Below are 26,531 nucleotides of genomic sequence, written 5' to 3'. Positions count from 1 at the left end.
TAGCCTACTTCCCCTTTGAACTCACTTAAGTTTACCCAACCCCACTTGGCCAGGACCTGGGGAGCTAGGGGAAGGGTCAGCTGGCATCGACTGGCCCAAACTGGCCTGGACTGCCCTTCACTCAGGACGACCCCCCCCCCTTCATGAGGGCAGCAGCAGGGACAGCCACCAGCGGAGGCCACAGGAACCCCAGAGGACCCCCAGCCTTCCCCCCAATCGGGGCAGGAAACTCACTCTGAAAAATGGAAAAAGCAAGAAACTGGTTGCGAAACTTCTGATAAATGAGTCCGTTGGGCCTGCAGAGGGGGCGGGGATGGGGGTGAGGGGAGAGGGCAGAGAGCAAAAGTGAGGCTCTGAGTAGCGAGGAGAAAAGCCTGGAGGGAACACCACCCATACTCCCAGCTCCCAAGACACTCACCAGGTCAGCATCACGCCCGACAAGAAGGTGGACACGTAGTGGTGGGACACCCACCAACCTTTGATCCTCAGGGAGGAAAGGGAAGAAAGGGGAGTTGAGCTGGGGGGGGGGCTCCGCACATGCCCGAGGTGGGGGTTGGAGATTGGAGGGCAGCTTGGCACCTGGCACTCTACCCCTAAGATCAAAGCCAGCAGGAGCCCCACAAGAAAGACCCACAGCTGCAGCCAGGCTTCCAGGTTCCCTCCCACCCCTGCTCCAGCTCACTAGGGGAGCCTCCCACACTGCCTCCCTATCACAGGAAGGCTCAGGCTTCCTTTGTCTGAACCCTTCATCTAAGACCGATGGCACTATGGGGTCTGCTGTGGGTTGGATTGTGTCCCCAGTTGCTAAGAATCTAAATTGAGCCTGAGTCAACAGGTTAAGGTCCACTACGAGGAGGAAGCACAGGGATGGAGTCATAGAACAGCGGGAGGGTGCTGGCTTGGCATGTGGCTCACCCGGGTTCGATTCCTGGCATCACATATGGTCCCTTGAAAAAGGCTAGGAGTGTGCAGAAGAAGAAAGAAGCAAGGGGAAGAGGAGGAGGAAGAGGAAGAGGAGAGCAGTTACCACACCCTGGGATTTCCAGCTACCAGAGTTGAGAAAGTTTAGTGCTTTATCCCCGTGTCTGTGGCTCCTTTGTCCTGGCACCCAGAGAAGACCAGAAGGCCTTTTGAACTTCTGAATTTGCTATTCACGAAGCCCTGTGGCCTCCTCTCAGGCCAAATTCAAGTTTCAGAACACATGCTGGAGCCCCCACTTGAAACAATATTGTCTACAATTATTAAAAGAAAAATTAGTCAATAATAAAAGAGCGGCTGTTTGCATAAGCGCATCACAGGAAAATGTAAAGAAAAACTTCTAACCTAAGCACAGGGTGTCTAAAACCAGAAACATGTATCAAGGAATCAACTACAAGCTCCTGAGAAGATAAATCTAAGACGTACATAGATCTTTCGAAGAGACACCAGAAAGGTTGTGTAGCAGGCAAGAAGAAGCACCTTTTCTTTATTTGTTGTTGTTGTTGGTGGTGGTGGTGGTCGTTTTTGGGTCACACCTGGCAGTGCTCAGGAGTTACTCCTGACTCCACGTTCAGAAATCGCTCCTGGCAGATACCGGCATTTGAACCAATGACCTTCTGCATGAAAGGCCAACGCCTCACCTCCATGCTATCTTTCCAGCTCCATTTTCATTCAAGTTCAGGTAGACCAGAAAGCCCATCTTTGAGGGCATTGAACTAGGCCTTTATTTCGGAAGAAGAGGCACATACACCCTCTGCACAGTGGGGAGCCACTGCAATGATGATCAATAGGTATCTGAACTTAGCCCAAGTTCTTAATCCGGTCTGAAGTCCATAAGATGTCTGAAATTCTCCATCCCACCATCAGTCAACCTCTTCAGGGGCTGACTTGCTACATGAACCACTGTCCATCCTGGATCGGCTGTTTGCAAGGTAAACGTTCTTCTGATGTGTGGCCCCCCTCATGTTTTCTGATCTCTCTCTCTCTCTCTCTCTCTCTCTCTCTCTCTCTCTCTCTCTCTCTCTCTCTCTCTCTCTCTCTCTCTCTCTCTCTCCTCATGTTTTCTGATCTCTTTCTCTCACACACTCTGTCTCCTCATGTTTTCTGATCTCTCTCTCATACACTCTCTCTCTCAAATGCAAACCCGGTGGGACCTGCTTCAGCCCAAGACACACCTCAGAGCAGGTGCTCCAGGTGTCGGAAAAACACAGCAGCACAATCACACAGCATCTACGCTCCCAACGTCTCCCAGCAACAGAGAGAAGCACAGCTGCCCTTCCTACCGCCAGGCCAGCACCCAGAGTGGGGAGGAGCTGCCAGCCACCCACTTCCGGCATCAGGCACACCCAGAGGTGAAACCAATCTCAGGTCTTTGCCTTCAAACTCCCACAGTCTGTCTGGGCCGAGAACTGTTTGAGGAGCAGAGCAGGGCCACACGATTTGCTTTGCGGTGAACCCAGGAGAGCAGCCAGGCGCCCACCTCCCAAGGAGCGGGCAGGAGGGTCCTAAAGCACCAACCGGTGCTCAGCCTTCCTCCTTCTAGAAAACTCTGGGTCTGGCGGGTCCCGGCTAGGAGGGGTGTGTCTGGCTGAAACGCTCCACTGAAATTACCTTACAAAACAGCTCCCTTGCCTCGCTGCTCACTCAGCCAACCCCTACCCCTCTGTTGCTGCTTCCTTTTGTGGGTGTGATTTAGGGGCTACTCCCAGCCCCAATGCTCGGGGGACCAAGCAGGGTAGGGGGTGGGCCTCCTGCATGCACACCCCATTCTGCTGAGCCAGCCACTTCCCTTCCAGGCCCTGGCCTGTCTCAGGCCTTGGGGATGGCGCTTTTGTTAACAGTTTCAACCTGGCGCCTTTCGATCCGGAAAGATGGATCTAGAATAGGACCTGCTGCTATTGAACTGCAGCTTGGGGGACATTTCTGTCTCCCCAGACGAGGCCTGGATTAGAGGTCTCAGACCTTGGGGAAATGTTGGTGGGGGCTTGACTTGGACACACAGAGCCGGCCTCTGCACTGCCAGGTGAAGGGACAGCTCGGCTCCCCGAATGCGGAACGGTGCCTCCCTCACCAGCCTCTTGCACCCATCAAAAAGGGGACAAAGAGCCCCCCTAAAAGCTATGTGGGGTCAGGTGCAGGCGGGCCGGCTTCCCTGCAAGGCCAACAGAATCCCGCTTCATCAAAATCTCTCGGGCCCAGAACTGCCGAAATGCAGCCAGGCCTAATGGAAGAGAGACCACGTGACTCGACCGGCCAATCAGAGGCCCACGCCCACGTGACCCCGCCGACCAATCAGAAGCCCGCGGCCCCGGCGGGCGCAGCTATTGGCTCTCGGGCGAGCATGTGACCCGGGCCTCGCCAATCAGGAGCCAGCCAAGATGGCGGCGCCCAGGAGGGCCGGGAGCGCGGGGACGGCGGGCGGAGCGGGGTGCGGCCTGGCCCGCGCGTCTGTCCCCGTAGGGCCGCACCGGGCCCCGGCTCCCCCGCGGAGGCGCCTCCGGGCCCGGCCACCCCCTCCCTGGCCGCCCGGTGTGGCTCGAGCTTCCGTTCCGAGGAGATGGGCCGAGCTCGTGTCCTGGGGACTCCTCCTCCCGTGCTCTGTGGACGTGGGAGGGCACTTGCAGCTCTTTCCCGGCCTGGCGGGGGCTTGCAAAACAAACACACACACACACACACACACACACACACACACACACACACACACACACACACACACACACACACACACACACGTTGCCTTGCATGGGGCCAACCCGAGTTACACACACAACACACAAACACTGCAGAGATCATTTTCTGGAGGACTCCTCCTCCCGTGCTCTGTGGGAGGGGGGATTTGCAGCGGGGACACACACACACACACACACACAGTTTGCATTGCATGGGGCCAACCTGAGTTCCATCCCCAGGGGCCCAAAACAAAACAAACTAACAAAAAGTACCCACTAAAAATGGACACACACACACACACACACACACACACACACACCGTTTGCATTGCATGGGGCCAACCTGAGTCCCATCCCCGGGGCCCAAAACAAAACAAACTAACAAAAAGTACCCACTAAAAACAGCATCTTAGGGGGACCGGAGCGATAGAACAGCGGTAGGGCTGCCAACCCGAGTTCAATCCCCGGCATTCCATAGTGTCCCCAGCCTGCCAGGAGCGATTTCTGAGGGTAGAGCCAAGAGGAAACCTGAGCCCTGCCAGATGTGGCCCAAAAACAAAAACAAACAAAAAACAGCATCTTCCTTGCCTGTCTCCGGGGAAAAATGAGTTGTGGGAAGAAGCTAGAGATGCCCGATGTGTGGGATGAGTCAACAGCTTTTGCTACCCATATTGGGCCCACCTGCCCAGCTACAACTACCAGATTGCAAATAACTGGTTCTCTCAGAGGAGGCGGCACCCACCAGGGCTAGAATCCCCATTCAGTCCAGGAACGACACAGGAACCCCAGCTACCTGCCAGAAAGGGCCAGGCCTGTAGACAGGATGCCATTTTCACTGCGGTCTTTTGTTTGGTTTTGGTTTTGGGGCCACACCCGTGACGCTCAGGGACCACTCCTGGCCATGCATCCAGAAATCGCTCCTGGCTTGGAAGACCATATGGGACGCCAGGAGATGGAATCGCAGTCCATCCTAGGCTAGTGCGGGCAAAGCAGACGCCTTACCGCTTGAGCCACCATTCCAGCCCCTTCACTGCAGTCTTAAAATCACGTTCACAAAGGATGGGTCTCTGGCAAGAAATACATGTTGGGACCAGAGCGATCGTACAATGGTTAGGGGACTCGTCTTGGAAGCTGCTGACCCGGATTTGATCCCCAACACTGCAGATGAGCCCCTGAGCCCATCAGGAGTGATCTTTGAGCTCAGATCTTACTCCTTCCAAAAAATGCTGCCTCAAAATGTTCCCCCACAGTCATGAACTACGAACTTTCTCTGCCACGTGGCTTGGTGGCTGACCCCCTACACTGCTTGATAACTCTGAGAAATGACAACGTCCCAGGAGACCTCAAACTACTAGAGAAGCTCCCGCTAACATGTCAAGTAAGACAGGCTTAGCCTGGAACCCCACTTTCCCCTCTGAAGCCCCCTTGCAGTTTTCATGGTGTGCCCTCCTACAGGGCCCCTGTCCCTTCTCTCCCCACCCAGAGCTGATCACTCTGCCTGAGTCAGGATACGCCTCTAAACACTCATTTTTGGGGCTACACCTCACAGTGCTCAGGGGCAACTTTCAGCTGAGATTATGCATCCTCGGAGTGTTGTCCAACCCGGCTAGCCCGCTGTGCCCATTTCAAACACTAAGAAATTATCAGGGGGGGCAGAATGATAGTATAGCAGGGATGTTGAATACCTTGCATGCGGTCAACCTGAGTTCGATCCCTGAGCATCCCATATGGTCCCCCGAGCTGCCAGTAGTAATTTCTGAGTGCACAGTCAGGAGTAACCTCTGAGCACTGCCGGGTGTGGCTCAAGCACCAAATTAAAGAAGAAACTAGGGGCCAGAGAGATAGCACAACAGTAGGGCAGTTGTCTTGCATGCAGCCAACCCAGGACAGATGGTGATTCAAATCCTGGCATCGGATGTGAGGGCTGATCTGGCTGGCTAGGCGGGTGTCTCCTTCCTCCCTCACTGCTCCATGTGAATCCCCCTGCACACTCGGTCGAAGAGGACGGCCTTCCCCGAATAGAGACTGACCGTTCCTCGGTCAAGGGGATACGAGTAGCTGCGTTCCCCTGCTAGAATCTCCAAACAAGCTCTCAAATCCTGCCATCCCATATGGTCCCTCGTGCCTGCCAGGAGCGACTTCAGAGCACAGAGCCAGGAGTAACAACCCCTGAGTGCTGGCAGGTGTGGCCCAAAATCAACAACAACAAAAAAAGAGGAGGAGGAGGAGGAGGAGGAGGAGGGAGGAGGAAGGGGAGGAAGAAGAGGAGGGGGAGGAGGAAGAGGAAGAAGAAAAAGAGACAGAAAAATGAAGGTGAAGAAGGAGAAGAAAGAAGATAAAGAGGAGGAGGAGGAAGAAAAGGAGACAAAAAATGAAGGCAAAGAAGAAAAGAGGATGGAGGAAGAGGAGGGGAGAGAGGGAGGAGGAGAGGGGAGGAGGAGGGAGGAAGAAGAGGAGAAGAGGAGGAGAAGAAAGAAGAAGAAAGGAGGAGGAAGAGGAAGGAGGAGGAGGAAGAAAAAGACGAAAAGAAGATGAAGAAGAGGAGGAGGAGGAGAGGAAGAAGAAAAGAAGATGAAGAAAAGAAGAGGAGGAGGAGAAGAGGAAGAAGAAAAAAGAAGACGAAGAAGAGGAGGAGGAGGAGGAGAAGAGGAAGAAGAAGAGGAGGAGGAGGAGGAGGAGGAGGAGGAGGAGAAAACTCATACCAGAAACATAGAGTGGGTGAGACTGCAAGACAGAACAGGCATGGGAGCCAGAACTAGTAATAAACCAGCTTGACAACAACCTTACCCCATCCTTCCTGTGACCCTGCTCCCCTCCAGTCATCCACAGCGAGAGGGGTAGGAGTCTTAAGAGTGACGTACAGTGGGTTGAGCCTTTGCCTTGCACCAACAGGTTGGGGTTCTCCGGCACCACAAATTGTCCCTCGAACACCACGAAGAATGATCCCTGAACTCTAAGCCAGGAGTCAGCCCTGAGCAATGCCAGGTGTAGCCCAAAGCCTCCCCAAAAGAAGGAAAGGGAAGGAAGGGAGAAAGAGAGAAGGAAGAAAGATAATGAAGGAAAGAAGGAGGGAAGGAAGGAAGAAATGTGGGAAGGAGGGAGTGAGGAAGAAAAGGAAGGAAGGGAGGGAGGAAGGAAGGAAGGAGGAAGAAGGAAGGAAGAGAGAAAGAAAGGAGAGAGAAGGAAGGAAGAAGGAAAGAAGGAAGGAAGAGGGAAGGGAAGGAGGGAGAAATGAATCCCCAAACGGAAGGAAATCAATGTTCCTGGGCAGGTTTCCAATATCATTGCTTCCAGTTATGACCCTGGGTGACACTGAAGTTTGGGGTGAGCAGTTTTCTTTCCAACCTTCCGATGGCCAAAAAGAACATGTGGGTGAGAGTCCATCCAGTACCTCCCCCCTCGGCAGACCTTCCCTTTGACACAGTCACCACACACAGAGAAGCAGGTCCAAGGAGGCTCAGAGCCTTCAGGAAGGGAGAATGACCAACCAATTTCAAGAAATGAGACAATGAATAGACTTTACACAACTCTTGCCTGCATTCAGGTTAGGTTTCCATGTATGGTGGTGAAATACAATTTTCTTTTCAAATAAATGTTTATTTCATTTAAAAAGAAAAATAAAGGGCCAGAGAAATAGCATAGAGGTAAGGCGTTTGCCTTGCATGCAGAAGGACAGCGGTTCGAATCCCAGCATCCCATATGGTGGACCCTTGAGACTGCCAGCAGCGATTTCTGAGTATAGAACCAGGAGTAACCCTTGAGCGCTGCCGGGTGTGACCCAAAAACCAAAAGGGGGGGGGGGGAGAGAGAGAGAGAGAGAGAGAGAGAGAGAGAGAGAGAGAGAGAGAGAGAGAGGAGACTGGAGGCCAGAGCAATAACACAGCAGGTAGGGCTTTGACTTGTACACAGCCAACCCAGGTTCAATCCCTGACATCCCATATGGTCCCCTGAGCCTGCCATGAATGATTTCTTTTTTGTTTGTTTGTTTGTTTTTGGGTCACACTGGTGGTACTCAGCAGTTACTCCTGGCTCTGCACTCAGAAATTGCTCCCACAGGCACAGGGACCATATGGGATGCTGGGATTCAAACCACCATCTGTCCCAGATCAGCTGCGTGCAAGGTAAATGCCCTACCACTGTGATTTCTCTCTGGCCCCAATGCCAGGAATGATTTCTGAACACAGAGCCAGGAGTAACCCCTGAGCTCCTGCCCTGGGTATGGCCCAAAAACCAAAATAAATAAAGAAGAGGATTGATTTAAAAACATGAGTTGGGGGCCTGGAGAGATAGCATAGCGGTGTTTGCCTTGCAAGCAGCTGATCCAGGACCAAAGGTGGTTGGTTCGAATCCCGGTGTCCCATAGGGTCCCCCGTGCCTGCTAGGAGCTATTTCTGAGCAGACAGTCAGGAGTAACCCCTGAGCATCAACGGGTGTGGCCAAAAAAAAAACAAAAAAAAAAACATGAGTTGGTTTAAAACTCAGACTGTGGGGGGCCGGAGAGATAGCATGGAGGTAAGGCGTTTGCCTCTCATGCAAAAGGTCATCGGTTTGAATCCCGGCGTCCCATATGGTCCCCCGTGCTCGCCAGGAGCGACTTCTGAGCATGGAGCCAGGAGTAACTCCTGAGCACTGCCGGGTGAGACCCAAAAACCAAAAAAAAAAAAAAAAAACTCAGACTGTGGGACTGGAGAGATAGCATAGAGGTAAGGTGTTTGCCTTTCATGCAGAAGGTCATTGGTTCAAATCCCGGCATACCATATGATCCCCCGAGCCTGCCAGGAGTGATTTCTGAGCATGGAGCCAGGAGTAACCCCTGAGTGCTGCCGGATGTGACCCAAAAAACAAACAGAAATAATACCTCAGACTGCACTCAGACCTGCAAACTGGGCCTGGGGCCCCCCTCCTAGAGCATCTGGCTTGTAAAACATTGACCTTTGCACAAGTTCTACAGTTTACGGTGCCACATTCCCTGGTCCTTACTACATTCAGGGTTAGTTCAGCAGGACGGGATCTGCCACCCAGGTCACTGGGCAGAAAAGTGAGCATGGTAAATTATTGAGGGGTTTGGATGATAACCCTGGTCTTTTTTTTTTTTTTTTTTTTTTTTGGTCATACCTGACCTGACAGTGCTCAGGGGTTATTCCTGGCTCTACCCTCAGAAATAGCTCCTAGTAGGCTTGGCGGATCACATGGGATGCCGGGAATTGAATCCAGGTCTGTCCTGGGTCGGCCATATGCAAGGCAAACACCCTACCACAATGCTATCTATCTAGCCTCAATACCCCCTGGTCTTAAGTAAGCTCCTCAGTAAACCCCACCCACCCCCCAGGAAGGAAGGAGGGGAGACACTGGGAGTTATATTTTTGTTTCCAGAAAGACCAAGAACAAGGCAGGGTGAAGGGTCCCAGTGGCTTCACCTGCAAGGGACAGAACCTGGGTTCATGGCACTTAACTGGGTCCCAACACATTTGGTTCTGCCGGGTGAAGCAGGAAGGACCAAGTGAGAAAGGGGAGGCATCGTGAGAGGTGGAAAGTGAGGGGACCTCCCCAGTCATGCCTCAGCATTGGGCAACTTGAAGACACAGTCATACACCCCAGGGAACACAGAAACAGCCCATGGAGGGGACAGGGAGGGGACAGGGCTGGAACTCAGTGTACCCTCCCCCCCAGCCTGGCCGTGTGAGGACCCCAGTGAGAACCGGCCCTAATCACACTCTAGTCTAGACTGTCCCTCCGTCCCCTCTGCCACACTGCCCCCATGGCCACTCGGTGGTTTCTACACTGCACGGACGGAGCTGGGATGGCATGAGGCTCACGCCCGGCCAGTCATGGCAGAGCCCTCTGATTGCTGCAGCGACTGGTACAGGGACAGATGCAAGATTCTGCCAGAGACCAGCAGGACCCAATGAGAGCCCCTGGAAAAGAGGAAATATGTCTGATTTGGATGGGAGAGCTAGAAAGAGGTGATCTTGGAGTTTCTGAGTGGCCCTGCGAGGAGCCTGTGCAGATGGAAGAAGTGAGAGATGGAGAGAAAATAGGTCCCAGTGACCTGAACCCCTGGATTAAGCCTTACCTGAAGCCATGCCTAGCAGCACTAGCACTTGACATGAGAAAACAAATGTGTTAGGCTAAACCCATCTGAGGTAAGGTTTCCTTTCAAGACCCTGTCTGTAATAGGGGTTGGAAAGAGAGCACAGCGGGGAGGGCATTTGCCTTGCATGTGGCAGACCCAGGTTTGATTCTAAGATCCCATATGGTCCCCAGAGCCACCAGCAGTGATTTCTGAGCAAAAGCAGGAGTAACTGCTGAGTGCACTGGGTGTGCCCCCCCCCCAAAAAAAAAAAAAAGAAAAAGGAAAAGAGCCAGACTAGGAAATGTTGCTGTGATCAAATCCAGACAATTTTCCTTCGCCCTGGGTGACAACAGTCACAAGGCAGCCCCAGGAGGAAGGAGATGCCAGCAGGGATGATGGGGACAGTGCTCACCAGCTGCCCTGCAGAATGGATTTCCCTGTGTGCCTTCCCAGACTCCCCCAGCCCAAAGCCAGCCAGCCCCACCAGGTACCTGGAGCCATTGCTGATAAGGATGCTCTCTCGGATGGTCAGAGTGCAGTAGTACCACACCAGCAGGAAGTTGAAGATTTCATCTGTCACCCTGGGGGGAGGAAGCAGGCGTGAGAACCAGGGGGCTGCCCCCCACCAGCACAAGGACACTCTCCCCCCATGGGAGAAGGCAGGAGCTGGGCCCCTCCTGAACCGCCCTGTTCCATCGGGCCACCTCCCTCATATTTCTCATGACACTGGCCAGGTGGGGGCCAGAGGAAAACAGGAAGCAGGAAAACAGGGTCAGCAGCAGCAGCAACAGCAGCAGCAGCAGATGCAAACCTACTTGTCTGTAACATGCCACCAACTCTCACCAACTCTCTCTGACTCTCACTGATGTCACCAAGTCTCACCAGCTCGCTCCAACTCTTTCCAACTCTCACCAAGGCTGTCTAGAGGCCTGAGTATCTCCTGGACAGAGCCCACAGCCAGTGTACTCAAACTTTTTAAACAGGGGGCCAGATCGTTGGAGGGCCGGACTATAGTAAAAAAAAAAAAGAAAATACGGGCCCAGAGAGATAGCACAGCGGCGTTTGCCTTGCAAGCAGCCGATCCAGGACCAAAGGTGGTTGGTTCGAATCCTGGTGTCCCATATGGTCCCCTGTGCCTGCCAGGAGCTATTTCTGAGCAAACAGCCAGGAGTAACCCCTGAGCACCACCGGGTGTGACCCAAAAACCAAAAAAAAAAAAAAAAAAAAAGAAAAAAAATATGAACAAATTCCTATGCACGAGGCATCTATCTTATTTTGAAGTGAAGAAACAATATATAATACGTGGTCCGAGGGCCGTAGTTTGAGGACCACTGCCAGCGCTGGTACTGAGCACGCACATACAGGCCTCTCAGAGGGTCTGTGGGTGGCCTTGGGCCCTGTTGGAGCTGCAGATGCCCGGCCTCAGCTCTGGCTTTGTGAAATGGGGGAGCTGCCCCCATCCCCATGCAAAGCTCAGGGCATGGCCAGGGCTGACCTGGCGCCATGACACACCATCGTAGAGGAAAGACAGCACTTAACCCACTGTTGTGTATGTAAATATTTTAGGGGATTATTATGTTACTGAACCTAACCTGATTGGTGATTGTGCCCTACCATAGGGTGTGACCTGGCATTCTGCCCCCACCCTAGGGTAGTACCTGATTCTACTTCCACCATTGGTTGGTATCTGATCCCACCATTGGGTGGTACCTGATTCTGGGGGATAAAAACAAGGGTCTGTGGAAGGTGAGGGGCTTTTTGCTGGAACTTATGCTGAGTCTTTGGACTTCAGTCTTGTCCACCGAACAAAGCTAATATTTTCACAAGCCTGACTGTCGACTGTCTGCAAGCTGTTTACCCGCCGTTTCACCTCAGAACCGTCGGCTAGATAGGGTGGCTGACTTGCAACAACCCACCTCCCCTGTATCCTTCCTGCTTTACAGAAAAGGAAACAAGCCAGGGAGGGGAAATGCATTGCCCAGTCAGAAGGCAGCAAGTGGGCCCCAAAACAAATGCATCTGCACCCCTGGTGGTGTCCGACCCCTTTCCTGCCTGCTGGCTCCTCATCCCTAGAGACACGCAGGTGGCCCTAGGGCGGCACGGTTTCAGGCCAGAAGGGCAGGAGCGGGAGGAAGAGGCAAGAGGGTGGACCCAGGGAAACAGAGGCTCTGTGCGGTCACCCAGCCTGTGAGTGCTGAGCTGGACCCAGAACCCTGCTGAGACTGGGGCAAGGCTTGGCACGACTGTGCTGGGGTGCCCCGGTGCCATGTCTTCCTCACTCATCACCCCCCAACCCTGGGGCTAATAATGGTGAGTCCCCATCCCTGCTCTGAGGACAGGCGGAATGCAGGGGCAGCAGCCTGACCCCACCAGTTGGACTTGGGGTTTAGAACTTGGCCTCATGGGGCCGGGCGGTGGCGCTGGAGGTAAGGTGCCTGCCTTGCCTGCGCTAGCCTAGGACGGACCGCGGTTCGATCCCCCGGCGTCCCATATGGTCCCCCAAGAAGCCAGGAGCAACTTCTGAGCGCATAGCCAGGAGTAACCCTGAGCGTCACAGGGTGTGGCCCAAAAACCAAAAAAAAAAAAAAAAAAAAGAACTTGGCCTCACGCCTGAGCTCTGCGCTTAGAGAGCCCTCAAGTGTTCGCAAGAATCCATCTTCCCTGAAGAACATTCCCACGTGAGAGCAGCCCGAGGCAGGCAGGACTGTGTGGGCCACCTCTGGGCTCCAGGGAAATGGCCAGGCTCAAAGTTGCAGGCGCCAGGCAGGCACAGACCCCAGGCAGGCACAGGCCCCAGATGGGCGCAAGCCCAGGGCCTAAAAGACCCATTTGTTTGGACTTTTGAACCCGGCCAGACCAACAACTGGCCTCCCTGCTGAGTGCCAGGGGGAAATAAACCCTTGACTCGTGGGCAGATGCCCAAGGCGTGCTTGGCAGCCACCTCTGGGTAAGAAGCCAGCCCGGGGCAGTGCCACCGAGGCCCCAGCCTCCAGCTGGTGCTCTGAGGGCAGGGCTGGGTGCCAGGCTGAGCTCTCCCGGTGCCCCTAATCCTCAGGAACAATGGGAGCAGGCCCGGCGGGTGCCCTGTTGGCAGATGGAGTATCCCCTCCTCCTCCTCCTTCCCGCTAGTTCTCTCAGTCTCTCCATTCTCACAATATAAGGTCGATTTTAGGATATTCAGAGTCGGGGATCCAGCACCTCTCTCATTGCAGCATGCCAGAACAGTCCATAGCGTCAAAGAAACCCACAACAATCAGGTGCTCCCCAGTATTTCGCCTACTCTGATGCCCTGCCCAGTCCCTGGCCACCCCTCCTCGGTTCACCTGGGGGAATCTTATGGCCTTTAGCAATAAGCTTCATTTTTTCTTTGTTTGTTTGTTTGTTTGTTTGTTTGAGGCCACACCTGGCTGTGCTCAGGGGTTACTCCTAAATCAGGAATCAATCCTGGGGAGGTCAGCACAATAGCATACAGTAGGGCATCTGCCTTGCATGTGGCCAACACGGGATGGACCCAGGTTCAATCTCTGGCAGTTTATATGGTCCTCGAGCTTGCCAGGAATGATTTCTGGTTTTTTGTTTTGGGGCCACACCCGGCATCGCTCAGGGATTACTCCTGGCTCTATGCTCAGAAATCGCTCCTGGCAGGCTCGGGGACCATATGGGATTCGAACCACTGTCCTTCTGCATGCAAGGCAAACGCCCTACTTCCATGCTATCTCTCAGGCCCCACCAGGGCCGCATGCAAGGCCAACGCTGTCCCCTCTGTGCTACCACTCCGGCCTAGCAATGAACTCATAATTTGTGGATGCTTTTCAACATCTGCCCAAGTCAGAGCCACAACTTTCATTTCTACTGAGGCCCCATGACACACACAGCCCCTTCTCCCTGCTTTAACCACTGAACACAGAAACACAGAGCTGTCTCCCATCTCCCCTTCCAGATGTTCCTGACACCCCCCAGCGCCCTGCCACGCCCCCTCACCTGTAGTGAAGGACAAATCGACAGGCCACGGCGCCCAGCAGGAGGATGATGGTCAGGTAAAGCTTGAACTTCTCATACTCGTCCTTGTAAGCAAATCTGCAGGGAGAGGCACCCCAAAGAGGCCCCAGACAGTTATTTCCCATCCAGTGGCGGAAGCTCTAGCAACACCGGGTCTCTGACCTGCCCACCCCCACCCCAATGTCCCCAGGACCAGCCCCTGTCACCAAGGGAGGGAGCGGAATGGGCAGCGAGATTCACCAGGGACAGAAGCCAGAGCACCACAGCCGTGACACTGGCTGCCTGGGTAAGGGAGGGGCCACGGTAAGGAAGACCCCAGTCCCGCTCCCTGCCAGAAACAGGTCCACGGGTGGCTGAGACCTGCTTCCCAAGGTGTGGAAGGGAGCAGGGCTGTTCCCAGAGGGAAAACAGTGGCCCTGAGCCTCAGCACACTGACTCTTGAGACAGGAAGAAAGGACCCCCCACCAGGGTGGTCCCCAATGAGGGAGATCCATAGCCCACTAATAAGGCTTGTATTTTTTGGGGGGAAGGGGTTTTGGGTCACACCCAGCAGTACTCGGGGTTGACTCCTGGCTCTGCAGTCAGAGATCACTCCTGATGGGGATCAAATCCAGGCTGGCTGTGAGCAAGGCAAGCACTTTTCTTTGGGGCAGTTGGGTCACATCCAGTTACTCCTGGCTCTGTGCTCAGAAATTTCTCCTGGCAGGCTCAGAGGACCCTATGGGATGCCGGGAATCGAACCCGAGTCTGTCCTGGGTCAGCAGTGTGCAAGGCAAACGCCCTAACTCAGTGTGATTGCTCCAGCCCCAAGGCAAGCACCTTAATCCCCATATTATCTTTCCAACCAATCCACACTTGTCCAGTCAATCAAAGACTTTAGCTAACAGCTGTCTTTTCCTAGGCTGGGAGTGACAAGTGCCAGTGGCTTCTGTCCTGGTAGTTGTGGGCTGGAGGTTCTACTCACTTGGCCTGGTTGCTGAGAAGAGTCACGTTCACATTGCCGAGGACAAGATTTAAGTAGAGCCTGGAAGGAAAGGTCTGTGAAGGGAAGGCCTGTGAAGCTGGGACCCACCCAGACAGGAGGCACTCCAGACATTCACTCTGTGAGCACACCTGAGCACTGTTCTAGATGACATGGTACAAAGCAGTGCTGTGACCTTACAGAGGGAGAGAACAGGGATTCACTAGAGCCTGACACGCTGACCCCCGGCCATCAGGAGGAAGCCATTTCCCCTTGAGCTTAAAAGAAACGAAGCGTAGCGGCCTTGTTTTCAGATTCCCTTGCAGGTAGCTGTCAACATGTGACTAAGTGCCAGCCAATGAGCTGACAGCATACATGTAAGTTCTGTCACTGAAAAGGGGCTCTTTAGGGGTTAAACAGATAGGACAGCAGACAGGCCACTTGTCTTGCCCGTGGTGGTCAACTCCCAGCATTACACAGTCCTGAGAGCATCACCGAAATGAACTCCGGCTCTATTCACAGTTTGCAAAAATCTTTGTTGTGTTGTTTTGGTTTTAGGGCCATACCTGGTGGTGCTCAGGGCCTTACTCCTGCCTCTTACTCAGGGATTTGAACCAGGCTGTCTTCAGGCAAGGCAAGTGCTTTATTGACTATTCTAGCTTTTGGTCCAATTGTTGTATTGCTTTTTTTTTTTTTTTTTTTTTTTTTTTTTTTTTTTGGTTTTTGGGCCACACCCGGTGACGCTCAGGGGTTACTCCTGGCTATGCGCTCAGAAGTCGCTCCTGGCTTGGGGGACCATATGGGATGCCGGGGGATCGAACCGCGGTCCGTCCTAGGCTAGCGCAGGTAAGGCAGGCACCTTACCTTTAGCGCCACCGCCCGGCCCCTGTATTGCTTTTTATTTTATTTTATTTTTGATTTTTGGGTCATACCCAGCAGTGCTCAGGAGTTCCTCCTGACTCTATGCTCAGAAATCGCTCCTGGCAGGTTCGGGGGACCATACGAGATGCTGGGATTCGAACCACTGTCCTTCTGTATGCAAGGCAAATGCCCTATCTCCATGCTATCTCTTCAGCCCTCTTGCTTTTTATTTAATTTATTTATTTTTATTACTCACAGGCTCGGCTAGTCTTTCATTTTATTTATTTTTTAGTCTTTTGAGGTGCTGGGAATCAAATCCAGGTCCTTACAACATGCAAGTTAGGCGATCAACAGTTGAGTATCCCCTCTCCCCACACACACCTGCCCACATCAGCCTTTATATTATTTTATCCTGTTTTAATTTTGGACCAAACCCGGTGGCACTCAGGGGTTACTCCTGGCTCTGTGCTCAGAAATCACTCCTGGCAGGCTCAGGGGACCCAATGGGATGCTGGGGGTTGAACCTGGGTTTGTCCCAGGTCAGCTGTGTGCAAGGCAAATTTCCTACTGCTGTGCTAACACTCTGGCTCCTATTTATTATTGATAATAATAACCTAGATTCAATCCTCAGCATCCCGTGGGGTCCCCCGAGACTGCCAGGAGTGATTCCTGAGCGCAAAAGCAGGAGTAATCCCTGAGTTCCCCCAGGTGTGGCCCCAAAACAAACAAATAAATAAAAGCTTTCGAAGCACCAGATCACCCCTCTGGGGAACAGTACGGACCCCCTCACCCCCCGCAGCAGCCCCTCACTGCTCAGGCAGGAACAAGCGAGGAAGTGTGGTGCTTACCCATTCTTCTTGGGCAGATAGGCCTCCATGTCAAAGAAGACGTTCTGCCGCTCCTTGATGCCCGTACCCATCTGCTGGACCAGCTCGGCCTCCTCCCGGCTGGCATGGCGCTTGTACCTGTGGTTGGGCGGGCAGGAATGGGGTTGGGCTGGGCTGGGCTGTGACACCGGCCCAGGCCAAACTGCAAGTACGAAGCTCACTCACTCAACTTCACCTCCCTCTCCCAAACCCCATGCTTCCTCGGTCTGCCTGAAGAAAAGGGGGATGACAGCAGGCTGATCTGGGGGAGATCCTGTGCCAGGAGCACTTGGGGAGTGATTGCAAGTAGAGCCTACTTGGGGAACACTTGGGGGAGCACCGAGGGAGTGACGACAGGCAGAGCCTCTTTTTTTTTTTATTTGGTTTCTGGTTTTTGGGTCACACCCAACAGTGCTCAGGGGTTATTCCTGGCCCCACGCTCAGAAATCGCTCCTGGCAGGCGTGAGGGACCATATGGGATGCTGGGATTCGAACCACCGTACTTCTGCATGCAAGGCAAATACCTCCATGCTGTCTCTCCAGCCCAGGCAGAGCCTACTTGAGAAGCAATTGAGGTTGCACTTGGGGACACTGAGGGAGTGACTGCGGGCCGAGCCTACTTGGGGTTGCACTTGGGAGCACCGGGGGAGTGGCTGCGGGCAGAGCCCAATTTTGGGAACTGTTGGGGGTGCATTGGTGGAGTGTATTCGGGCAGAGCCAGAGCACTTAGCCCAGTCTCCATCCCCGGAGCTGCAGATGATGTGCTGAGCCCCCATCAGAAGTCGCTCCTGAGAACACAGCAGGGGACAGTCCCCAACCCTGTTGGATGTGACCCTTGGCTCCCTCAGACCTAAAGCACAGCAGGAAGGCATTTGCCTTGATGCGGCCAACCCTGGTTCTATCCCCCTCATCCCATGTGGTCCTCTGAGCACAAATCATAAGTAATTTCTGAATGCAGAGCCAGGAGTAACAAACAAACAAACAAACAAACAAAAATGGAGCAAATGGCCAGGGCGCCCTCTGGGAGGAGAAGTGCCTGTCAGCTCCTCGGCAGACAGGAGTCGGCAAACCCAGCTCAGTTCCACCTCCAATATGGGCACCCAGAGTTAGCAGTGCTCAGAGCACCCTTCCCTACCAAAGCTGAAGGGAAACATGGACATTTAAAATAATAAGGGGCCTGAGAGATAGCACAGTGGAGAGGGCACTTGTTTTGCACACATAGAACCTGGGTTCAATTCTTGGCATCCCATAGGGTCCTGGGAGTCTGCAAGGAGCGATTTCTGAGCATAGAACAAGAAGGAACCCCTGAGTGTCGCCATTTTTGAGTGTGGCTCAAAAATCAAACAAACAAACAAAAAAAAAAACGGGTCTGGAGAGATAGCACAGCTGCGCTTGCCTTGCAAGCAGCCGATCCAGGACCAAACGTGGCTGGTTCAAATCCCGGCGTCCCATATAGTCCCCAGTGCCTGCCAGCAGCTATTTCTGAGCAGACAGTCAGGAGTAATCCCTGAGCACCGCCGGGTGTGGCCCAAAAACCAAAAAAAAAAAAAAAAAAAAAAAAAAACAAGAACAACTAATAAGGGGCCTGAGCAATAACACAGTGGGTTGGGCACTTGCTTTGCACTCAGAGGACCTGGGTTCGATCCCCAGCATCCTATAGGTTCCCCTGAGTCTACCAAGAGTGATTTCTGAGCACAGAGTCAGGAGTAACCCCAGAGCACTCTGGCACAGAAACAAAAACAAAAACAGTGCCAAGGATTGATAGTCAGGCCTCAGGCATGCATGGCAAGCACTCTACCTCTGGGCCACATCCCTGGCCCAGGGAACGAAAGATTAAGTGACTTGCAATGTGACAAGCCTCTCCCTCAGCCTCAGTTTCCCCTGCTAGGGAGATTAGCATGGCCCTCGGAGCCCTCCCCTCATGTGAAGTCCTGAGGACTGGCCAGTGATCCTGGCTATTGTCGAGAACTGGGCCAAAGTCTGAGTTTAGGCCCATTGCCATGGGGATCCTAACATCGCCCCTAAAGCAGATGGAACTCAAAACCCAGGAAAATGGGCTATTTTACCTCCCAGCAGAGTCTCCTCAAGCCGCTTCCCGCCATCCCAGGCTCCAGCTTTGCCCCAGACCTCTCAAATGCCAGGGCCACAAAATGCACCCGCAACCTAGTCCAGCCCATAAAGCTCATGGCGGCTCTGACCTCGAGGGTCCATAGCCCAGAAAGTCAAGACAGTCAAGTTCATAAGAATGTCCTTTGACATCCTGGATCTAGTCATGCCTGAAGCTGCTTCTAAGTGTTTTTCCACCAACATCTCCCCTTCTCTACTCAAAGTGGGCTTGCTTTAATGTCTTTTTTAATAGATTTTTTTTTGTTTTGTTTTGTTTTTGGGCCCTATCTGATGGTGCTCAGGGATTACTCCTGGCTCTCTGCTCAAAAGTTGCTCCTGGGGCCCGGAGAGATAGCACAGCGGTGTTTGCCTTGCAAGCAGCCGATCCAGGACCAAAGGTGGTTGGTTCGAATCCCGGTGTCCCATATGGTCCCCCGTGCCTGCCAGGAGCTATTTCTGAGCAGATAGCCAGGAGTAACCCGTGAGCACCGCCGGGTGTGGCCCAAAAACCAAAAAAAAAAAAAAAAAAAAAAAAGTGGGAGGAACGCCAAACCCTACCACTCCAGCACCCATACTTGGGGCCGGGCGGTGGCGCTAAAGGTAAGGTGCCTGCTTTGCCTGCGCTAGCCTTGGATGGACCGCGGTTCGATCCCCCGGTGTCCCATATGGTCCCCCAAGCCAGGAGCAACTTCTGAGCACATAGCCAGGAGTAACCCCTGAGCGTTACCGGGTGTGGCCCAAAAACCAAAAAAAAAAAAAAAAAAAGTTGCTCCTGGCAGGCACGGGGGACCATATGGGATGCTGGGATTCACACCACTGTTGATCCTAGGTCAGCCACTTGCAAGGCAAATGCCCACAGCTGTGCTACCACTCCGGCCCCTAGCTGATTTATTATGGAGGGAGTATTTGGGTCACATCTGGTGGCATTCAGGGGTTACTTCTGGCTCTGTAATCAAAAATTACTCCTGCCAGGCTTAGGGGACCCTATGGGATACCAGGGATAGAACCTGGCCACCTGCAAGGCAAATGGCCTCCCCTCTGTGCTATTGCTCTGGTCCCTTATTTTGTTTGGATTAAGTTTTTGGCCATCACCGCAGGGTTCAGGGGTGGCTCTCAGTGCTGAGGTCCCAGGGATCACTCAGGACTTTCGCCAGGGGAAGGTCTGAGGCGGGGACCCCCTACCTCTGCAGCGAGCGCTTCAGGTCCTTGAGCCGCGACTTCTGCTTGTGAATGGAGCTGCTGCACAGGGTCTGGAGTGCCGTCAGCTCCTCCAGCTTCTGCTTGTAGATCCGGTGCGTCTCCTGGTGGGGGGAGTCAAAGGGGAGGAAGTGCAGGTCACTGTCACTGTCCAGCCAGGCACGTGTCAGCTCACGCCGAGCTCACAGTTGACTGCTAAGACCAGCCATGACTGCGAAGAACTGGGAATGGGGCCGAGACAGCACAGCAGGTGGGAGGGTGTTTGCCTTGCACACTGCTGGTCTGGGTTAGATCCCCGGCCCCACATATGGTTCCTGAGCGGACCAGGAGTGATATCTGAGTACAGAGCCAGGCGTAATATTTGAGTACTGCCGGGTGCTCAAAACAAAACGAAAGCTCCTCTCTGGGCTTTCCCCACCCTGGTTTCATCCTTCTGGGACATGGGACAGCATCTCTTATTAGTTCTGTTTTTTGGGGTGTTTGGCCACACCCAGTGGTACTCAGGGGTTACTCCTGGCTCTACATTCAGAAATCATTCCTAGCACGCTCAGGAGACTGTATGGGGTGCCAAGATTAAACCCAGGTCGACTGCATGCGAGGCAAACACCCGATCTGCAATGCTATTCCTCTGGCCCCTTATCAGTTCCTTCTTGTTTTGTTTTTAGGTCACACCCAATGGTGCTCAGGGGTTATTCCTGGCTCTGTGCTCCGAATTCACTCATGGCAGTCTCAGAGAATCCTTTGGAATGCTGGGAATTGAACCTGGGTTGGCATCATGCAAGGCGAACACCCTTTCCACTGTGCTATGGCTCCAGCCCCTTCCCCTACCCTTCTTCCCTTCCTTTCAGTTACAACCCACAGAGCTGCACAGCTGCCTGATGAGAGAGCACACTTCCCAGCATCCCTTGTGACTGGGTACATTGGGTGATGGGGTTAGCCACTGGGGTGCTATTTTTAATAAACATTTAATGTCAATAACACATGATATAAAATTGTATAATACAAAATAGAGTTTATATATAAAACATCTCATATAAAAGATCTGGTCTTGTTTGTAGCTGGGGGTCAGCACATTTTGGGTGGGGTCCCAGGACCACCGCCAAGGGTCTTCTGGGTCCCATGACATCCTAGAGATGGAACATGTGTGATGTATATGCTGGCTGCCAAGCTCACCCCCAGCCCTGACCCACACTTGTATGAAGAACTGCCAGTGCCCCACTTTCTCTTTCATGCGGGTACACAACCCTTGAAACTAGAAACAAAACAATATGGTAGCAGCTGCTAAACCCACCATATGCCCCAGTGAACTGATAGGGGCTGGAAACTGAGAGTCCAGGGATGGGGCACCCCATCCCAGACTGGAGCCTGGTCCTTCCTCTCTGTGGCTCAACTGGTCAACTACAGGAGAGCCTACAGAGGCCAGAGCATAGCACAGCAGGAGGGCATTTGCCTTGCACGCAGCCTCCTTTCTCTCTTTTTGTTTGGAGAAGGGGTTCTGAGTTACACCCAGCAGTGCTCAGGAGTTACTCCTGGCTCTGCACTCAGAAATCGCTCCTGGCAGGCTTGGGAGACCATAAGGAATGCCAGGATTCGAAGTCCTGGATTGGCTACGTGTAAGGCAAATGCCCTACCGCTATGCTATATCTCCGAACCCCATATGGTCTCCTGAGCCCTGCCAGAAGTGATTGTTGAGCAAAGAACCAGGAGTTAAGCCCTGGGCACTGCCAGCTGTGGGCAAAAAAAAAAAAAAAAAAAAAGCCACATCACAGAGTTTCTGAGAAAAACTCCTGGAAGCTCACATGGCTTCTGCCTCAGCTTCTGGAACATTCTCTGAGAGCCAAAAGTTCACCTTCCCCCAGGTGACCCTGCTGAAAGGAGCAGGGCATGGCAGCCACCTGGAGGGACGCATGTCACGGAGATGGCGTGATCCGTCCTTCCAGCTCAGTCCTCAGGTTGCAGCATGGCCAAGCCACGAGCAAAGTCCTGTTACAGATTCTTGGCCCAGAGTTCGAAAACAAAATGCTCCTGAGTAGTGGACAGCACTGAGCTGGTCCGACTGCCCCCATTCAGACCATTTCAGAGGTTCTGGTGCCTCCCCCAAGCAGAGGACAGAGAACGAGGTGTGGCCTGAGCTTGGACCCTTGAGCTCATACTCTCAGGCGGGTTTCTGGACGATGGGGATCTTTTCTTTTCTTTTCTTTTCTTTTCTTTTTTTTTTTTTTTTTTGTGTGTGTGTGGTGCTCAGGAGTTACTCCCGACAAGGCTCTGGGGACCACATGAGATGCTAGGGATCGAATCCAGGTTGGCAGCATGCGAGCAAATGCCCTACTGCTGTACTATCATTCCAGCCCCACTTTCTTTGTTTTTTTTGGGCCACACCTGGTATCACTCAGAAATCAAGCCTGGCAGGCTCGGGGGACCTTATGGGATGCCGGGGATTGAACCCGGGTCTGTTCCAGGTTGGCAGAGTGCAAGGCAAACGCCCTACCGCTGTGCTATCACTCCAGCCCCTCCTCCATGTTTTCTGAGTTAAATTGGAACAGGGGTGCCAGAGAGACAGCTCCGGGGCAAAGCTTCTACACTGCATTAGGAGACCCGGGTTCCATTCCTACCACCGCAGGGTCCCCAAGCACCACTGGGAGTGACACAGTGAGCAGAGGCAGGAGTAGCCTGACTTTAAGCACTGCAGGGGAGCTCCCCCAAAAAAACGTAAATAAAAAACAGGGACCACATCCAGCAGTTCTGGGGAGCCGAGCAGAGAAAAGGACCCAGTTCAGAGCCTTTCCCATCCTAAGTGCCTTCACCCTGGCCAATGCGTGTCAAATGATCCCACAACTCTCTTTCTTTGCAGGGACGAGGTTTGGGCTAGGCCCAGTGGTGCTCAAAGGTCACTCCCGGTTGTGCTCTTGGGACCAAATGCAACAACACCAGAGATCAAACTGGAGTCTTTAGCTTAGTGTGAGACAAGTGCCTTTACCCCAGTACCGTCTCTCTAGTTCTCCTCACTCCTTCGCCCATGCAGCCCTGTACCCCAGAACACTGTCGATGTGCTCCCTTCCTTGTGCCATATTTCAACTATGGCAGGTGGCTCTGTGCTGGCCATTCCCCCTCCCCAGACACCAAGGTTCTCGCTCCTGCCAACAGCGACCAACAAATCTGTATAGAGTAAGATGCTCGCGCTGCCTCTAGGCAGTCTCTCAGGAAGGAAAGGAGGCTTATTGGGACACTGGACACTGGGCACAGGCTTCTTTCTAGCTTTTAAGCTTCCTATTTTTTGGGGGGTGGGGTACCAGGCTGTGCTCAGGGATCACTTCTGCATGTGCTCAGGGCATCATAATATGTATGAATCCTGTGATTGAACCTGGGTCTTCTACAATGTTAGGTAAGCATATTTCCCCCTATACTTCAAGCCCCTTGTTTTTATTTTTGGGGTTTTTTTTGGGGGGGGGGGCACACCTGGCTATGCTCAGTGGTTACTTCTGGCTCTGCACTCAGAAATCACTCCTGGCAGATTCAAGGAACCATAAAGGATGCTAAGGATTGAATGCAGGTCAGCCGCATGCAAGGTAAATGCTCTACTGCTGTGTTATCATTCTGCCCCAGCCCCCTTTGTTCTGTTTTGGTTTGGTTTTTGGGCCACACCCGGTGACGCTCAGGGGTTACTCCTGATTCTGTGCTTGGAAATCACTCCCGGCTTGGGGGACCATATGGGACACTAGGAATTGAACCCAGATCTGTCCTGGGTCAGCTGTGTACAAGGAAAATGTCCTACTGTTGTGCTCCAGCCCCAGCCCCTTTAGTTCTAATAGCTGTCATCTAACTGTCCAAAATCTATTTTGGTTTTGAGGTTGTACTGGCTGCTTCTCCCTCCCACAAGCCACCAGGACAGCAGCCACACCACCCCTGAAAAGGCAGCACCCTCCACATTTCATCCATTTTTGTTGTTTGCTTATGGTTTGGGGGTCCACACTCGGCAGTACTAAGGGCTTATTTCTGGCTCTGTGCTCAGGGATCCCGCCTAATAAGGTTCAGGGGACCATTAAGTGCAGTTTGAACCCAGTCAGCCACAGGCAAGCCCAGCATCCTTCCCACAGTGCTATGGCTGTGGCTCTCAAAATTTCATCTTTCTGGATCTTTCTGACATTCTGTCCCCTGGGATCCCTCCTCCCTCCATGGCTCCCTCTTTGCCCCTTTCAAGGGATATCCAAAGTGGAGGGTCCACATCCGGTCACTTTGTCCTGAGATCCAAACCTGCCAGTTTGAGCAGATAGTGGGCTTGCAGGGGGCCTGACTCAAGGCACCCACCCAGGGCACGTCTCACCCACAACCAGTCTCCGCCTCATGCCGGAATATGACAGGGGAATACCATTTCTTGAACCCTTGCTTTCTTACATGCTGTGTCACTGCTGGTCTCTCCCTTTGAATCACGATCAACCCATCATAATTGGGGGGGGGGCGGGTTGGATTACACCCAGCGGCATTCAGGGGTTTCTCCTAGCTCTGCACTCAGAAATTGCTCCTGATAGGCTCAAGGGATCATATAGGATGCCAGGGATTAAACCTGGGTCCATCCTGGGTCAGCTGTGTGCAATGCAAATACCCTGCTGTTGTGCTATCTCTCCAGCCTCAAAGCCCATCATCTTAATCATTTAACTTTGGCCCAGTTTCTACATGTAATCAAATGTTCCTAACTTTGACCTTCTTACCCAGATAAACAGTATTATTTAGGGGCACCAGTGCCACGGTTCTATGAGGCAGCACTGTGGGATCCAGAATTCTTTCATCACTCTGAACCGAAACTGTGTTTTGGCTTTTTTATTTTTCCCATTTTTGGCTCACACCAGCAGTGCTCTGGGTGGGGGGTGGGGGGCAGCCCAGGCCTTCCACCTCCAAAACCTGCACGCAGTCTATTAAACTATCTCTCTGGTCCCCAAATCAAAACCTGAACCTGTAGGGAATAAGTTTCGTCTTCCCAGCTCCAGTCCCCCAATAAGCTCCTTCTAGTCAATACCGCTGGGGTCCTCTGAAGGCTCCAGGAACAGCTTCCTCCTAACGCCAAGGCTTCCTGGTGTGTGTGTAGACATGCACGCCTCAGCCCTCCCTCCCTCCCTCCCTCCCTCCCTCCCTCCCTCCCTCCCTCCCTCCCTCCCTTCCTTCCTTCCTTCCTTCCTTCTCAGGTTGAGTAATGCCCTCCACATGCTCAGTCCCTAGAATCAACATGGCATTCCCATACTCATACCTGGGTCAGCTATGTGCAAGGCAAACACCCTACCTCAGTGCTATTGCCCCAGCCCCAAAGCCCCTGCTTCTGGCCCTCCTGCGGGTCAACCTGGCTCATGGGCAGTTCTAAGGCCAAGCTTGTCCGAAGCCACCTCCTCGCCCATCATGACGACTGGCACCTTGGCTGTCAGAACTGGGTGGTCCAGGAGCACACGGGCCACCCAGGGGAGCCCCATCTTGTCACTCCAGTCTACCTCAGCCTGTGGCCTGGTGGGAGCCATTGCCAGACAGAGATTTCTGCTTTTTCTGCTGGTTCTGCTGTTTCTACAGCTCGTCTCCTTATGATGATGTCCATGTAGATTCTTTGGACAATCTTTTTTTTAGGGGCCCACACCCATCGGTGTTAAGGAGTTACTCCTGGCTCTGTGCTCAGGAATTACACCTTGCAGGCTCAGGGCACCCTATTGGTTGCCACGGATCGAACCCGGGTCAGCCACATGCAAGGTAAATCCTCCCTGCTGTGCTATTGCTTCGACCCCAATGGAGAACCATGATTTTTGCTGGTCTGGGTTTGTTGGGTTTTTTTGTTGCTTTGTTTTTTTGGTTTCTTGATTTTAGGCCACACTTGGCCGTGCTCAAAGGTTTACTCCTGGCTCTGCTCTCAGGAGCCATTCCTGGCAGGCTCAGGGAACCATATGGGATGCTAGGGGTTAAACTCTGTCAGCAAATACCCTACCTGTTGTGCTATCTCTCCAGCCCCTGCTGGTCTGTTTTTTGTGCTCAGGAGTCCTTCTCGATGGGGCTCCCCTGGGGCTTCTGTGCACAAAATTCACACACAGACCATGAGCTGAGTCTCCGGGCCCTGAGCTGTTACTTCTTCTAAAGAGGCCGCAGTGGGCTGAAACCTCCAGGCGTGCACTGGGGACCTGGAGTCGGCTTTGTGCAGCGCAGGGAGCACCAGCCATGAATCGTGACTGACCCCCCACACTGAGTCACTGTGGCTAAAAATAACCTCACGAGCAATCGGGGCCCCCAGGCAGGCAGGCAGCTGGGAAGAAGGGCTCCATTCTGCTGCACGGAGCAAGCCCTGAGCCCGGAGCCCCAGCTGCCAGGCTGCAGACGGACCCATCGCAGAAAAGCAGCAGGCTTGGGGGTTGCAGCGGTGCCTGGCAGGGCTGGCAGGAGGAGGAACAAGGGGCCAAACCCTGCTGACAGGCGCCCAGAGCAAACCCGTGTGAAAGTGCTCAGGGTGCCAGGCAGGATGTGCGCCCAACAGGCGAGCGGGGACGGTGTCGCCTCACTTGTGTCGCCTCACTTCGATCCACACAGACCTGGTTGTCTCCAGAAGCCTTTGGGTCCTGCTGGGCTCCTTTTCCTGGAGGCTGACCTGGCAATGCCTGGGACCACGGGGATGGGAGGTGGCAGTGCTTGGGAAGAAGGCAGGGGGAACAGTGTAGAATCCAGGGCCTGGAGCCTGAGCAACAGCACAGCAGGGAGGGCATTTGCCTTGCACATGGCCAACTGGATTGGATCCCCAACACCCCACTGGGTCCCCCAAACCTGTCAGGAATGACCCTTGAGTGCAGAGCCAGAAGTAAGCC

The 26,531-nt window shown here is 53.4% G+C and overlaps 1 protein-coding gene across 1 annotated transcript in view; it reads right to left on the bottom strand.

Moving 5' to 3' along the window:
* TMEM120B (transmembrane protein 120B) overlaps positions 1-26,531 on the bottom strand; it is a 37,333-nt gene that overhangs the window by 2,209 nt on the left and 8,593 nt on the right. Inside the window, exons 2-8 of the mRNA XM_049767857.1 lie at positions 19,696-19,814; positions 16,390-16,506; positions 14,684-14,743; positions 13,702-13,797; positions 10,212-10,301; positions 419-484; positions 235-296 (exon numbers count right to left, since the gene is read on the bottom strand). Coding sequence (XP_049623814.1) covers positions 235-296; positions 419-484; positions 10,212-10,301; positions 13,702-13,797; positions 14,684-14,743; positions 16,390-16,506; positions 19,696-19,814 — 610 coding nt within the window. The remainder of the gene's footprint in view (positions 1-234; positions 297-418; positions 485-10,211; positions 10,302-13,701; positions 13,798-14,683; positions 14,744-16,389; positions 16,507-19,695; positions 19,815-26,531) is intronic.

This window comes from Suncus etruscus, chromosome 2 (genome assembly GCF_024139225.1).
Source record: "Suncus etruscus isolate mSunEtr1 chromosome 2, mSunEtr1.pri.cur, whole genome shotgun sequence".
In the NCBI taxonomy this organism is placed as follows: Eukaryota; Metazoa; Chordata; class Mammalia; order Eulipotyphla; family Soricidae; genus Suncus; species Suncus etruscus.
The sequence above is the reverse complement of the archived record's forward strand: the minus strand, read 5'-3'. Positions and strand labels throughout refer to the sequence as shown.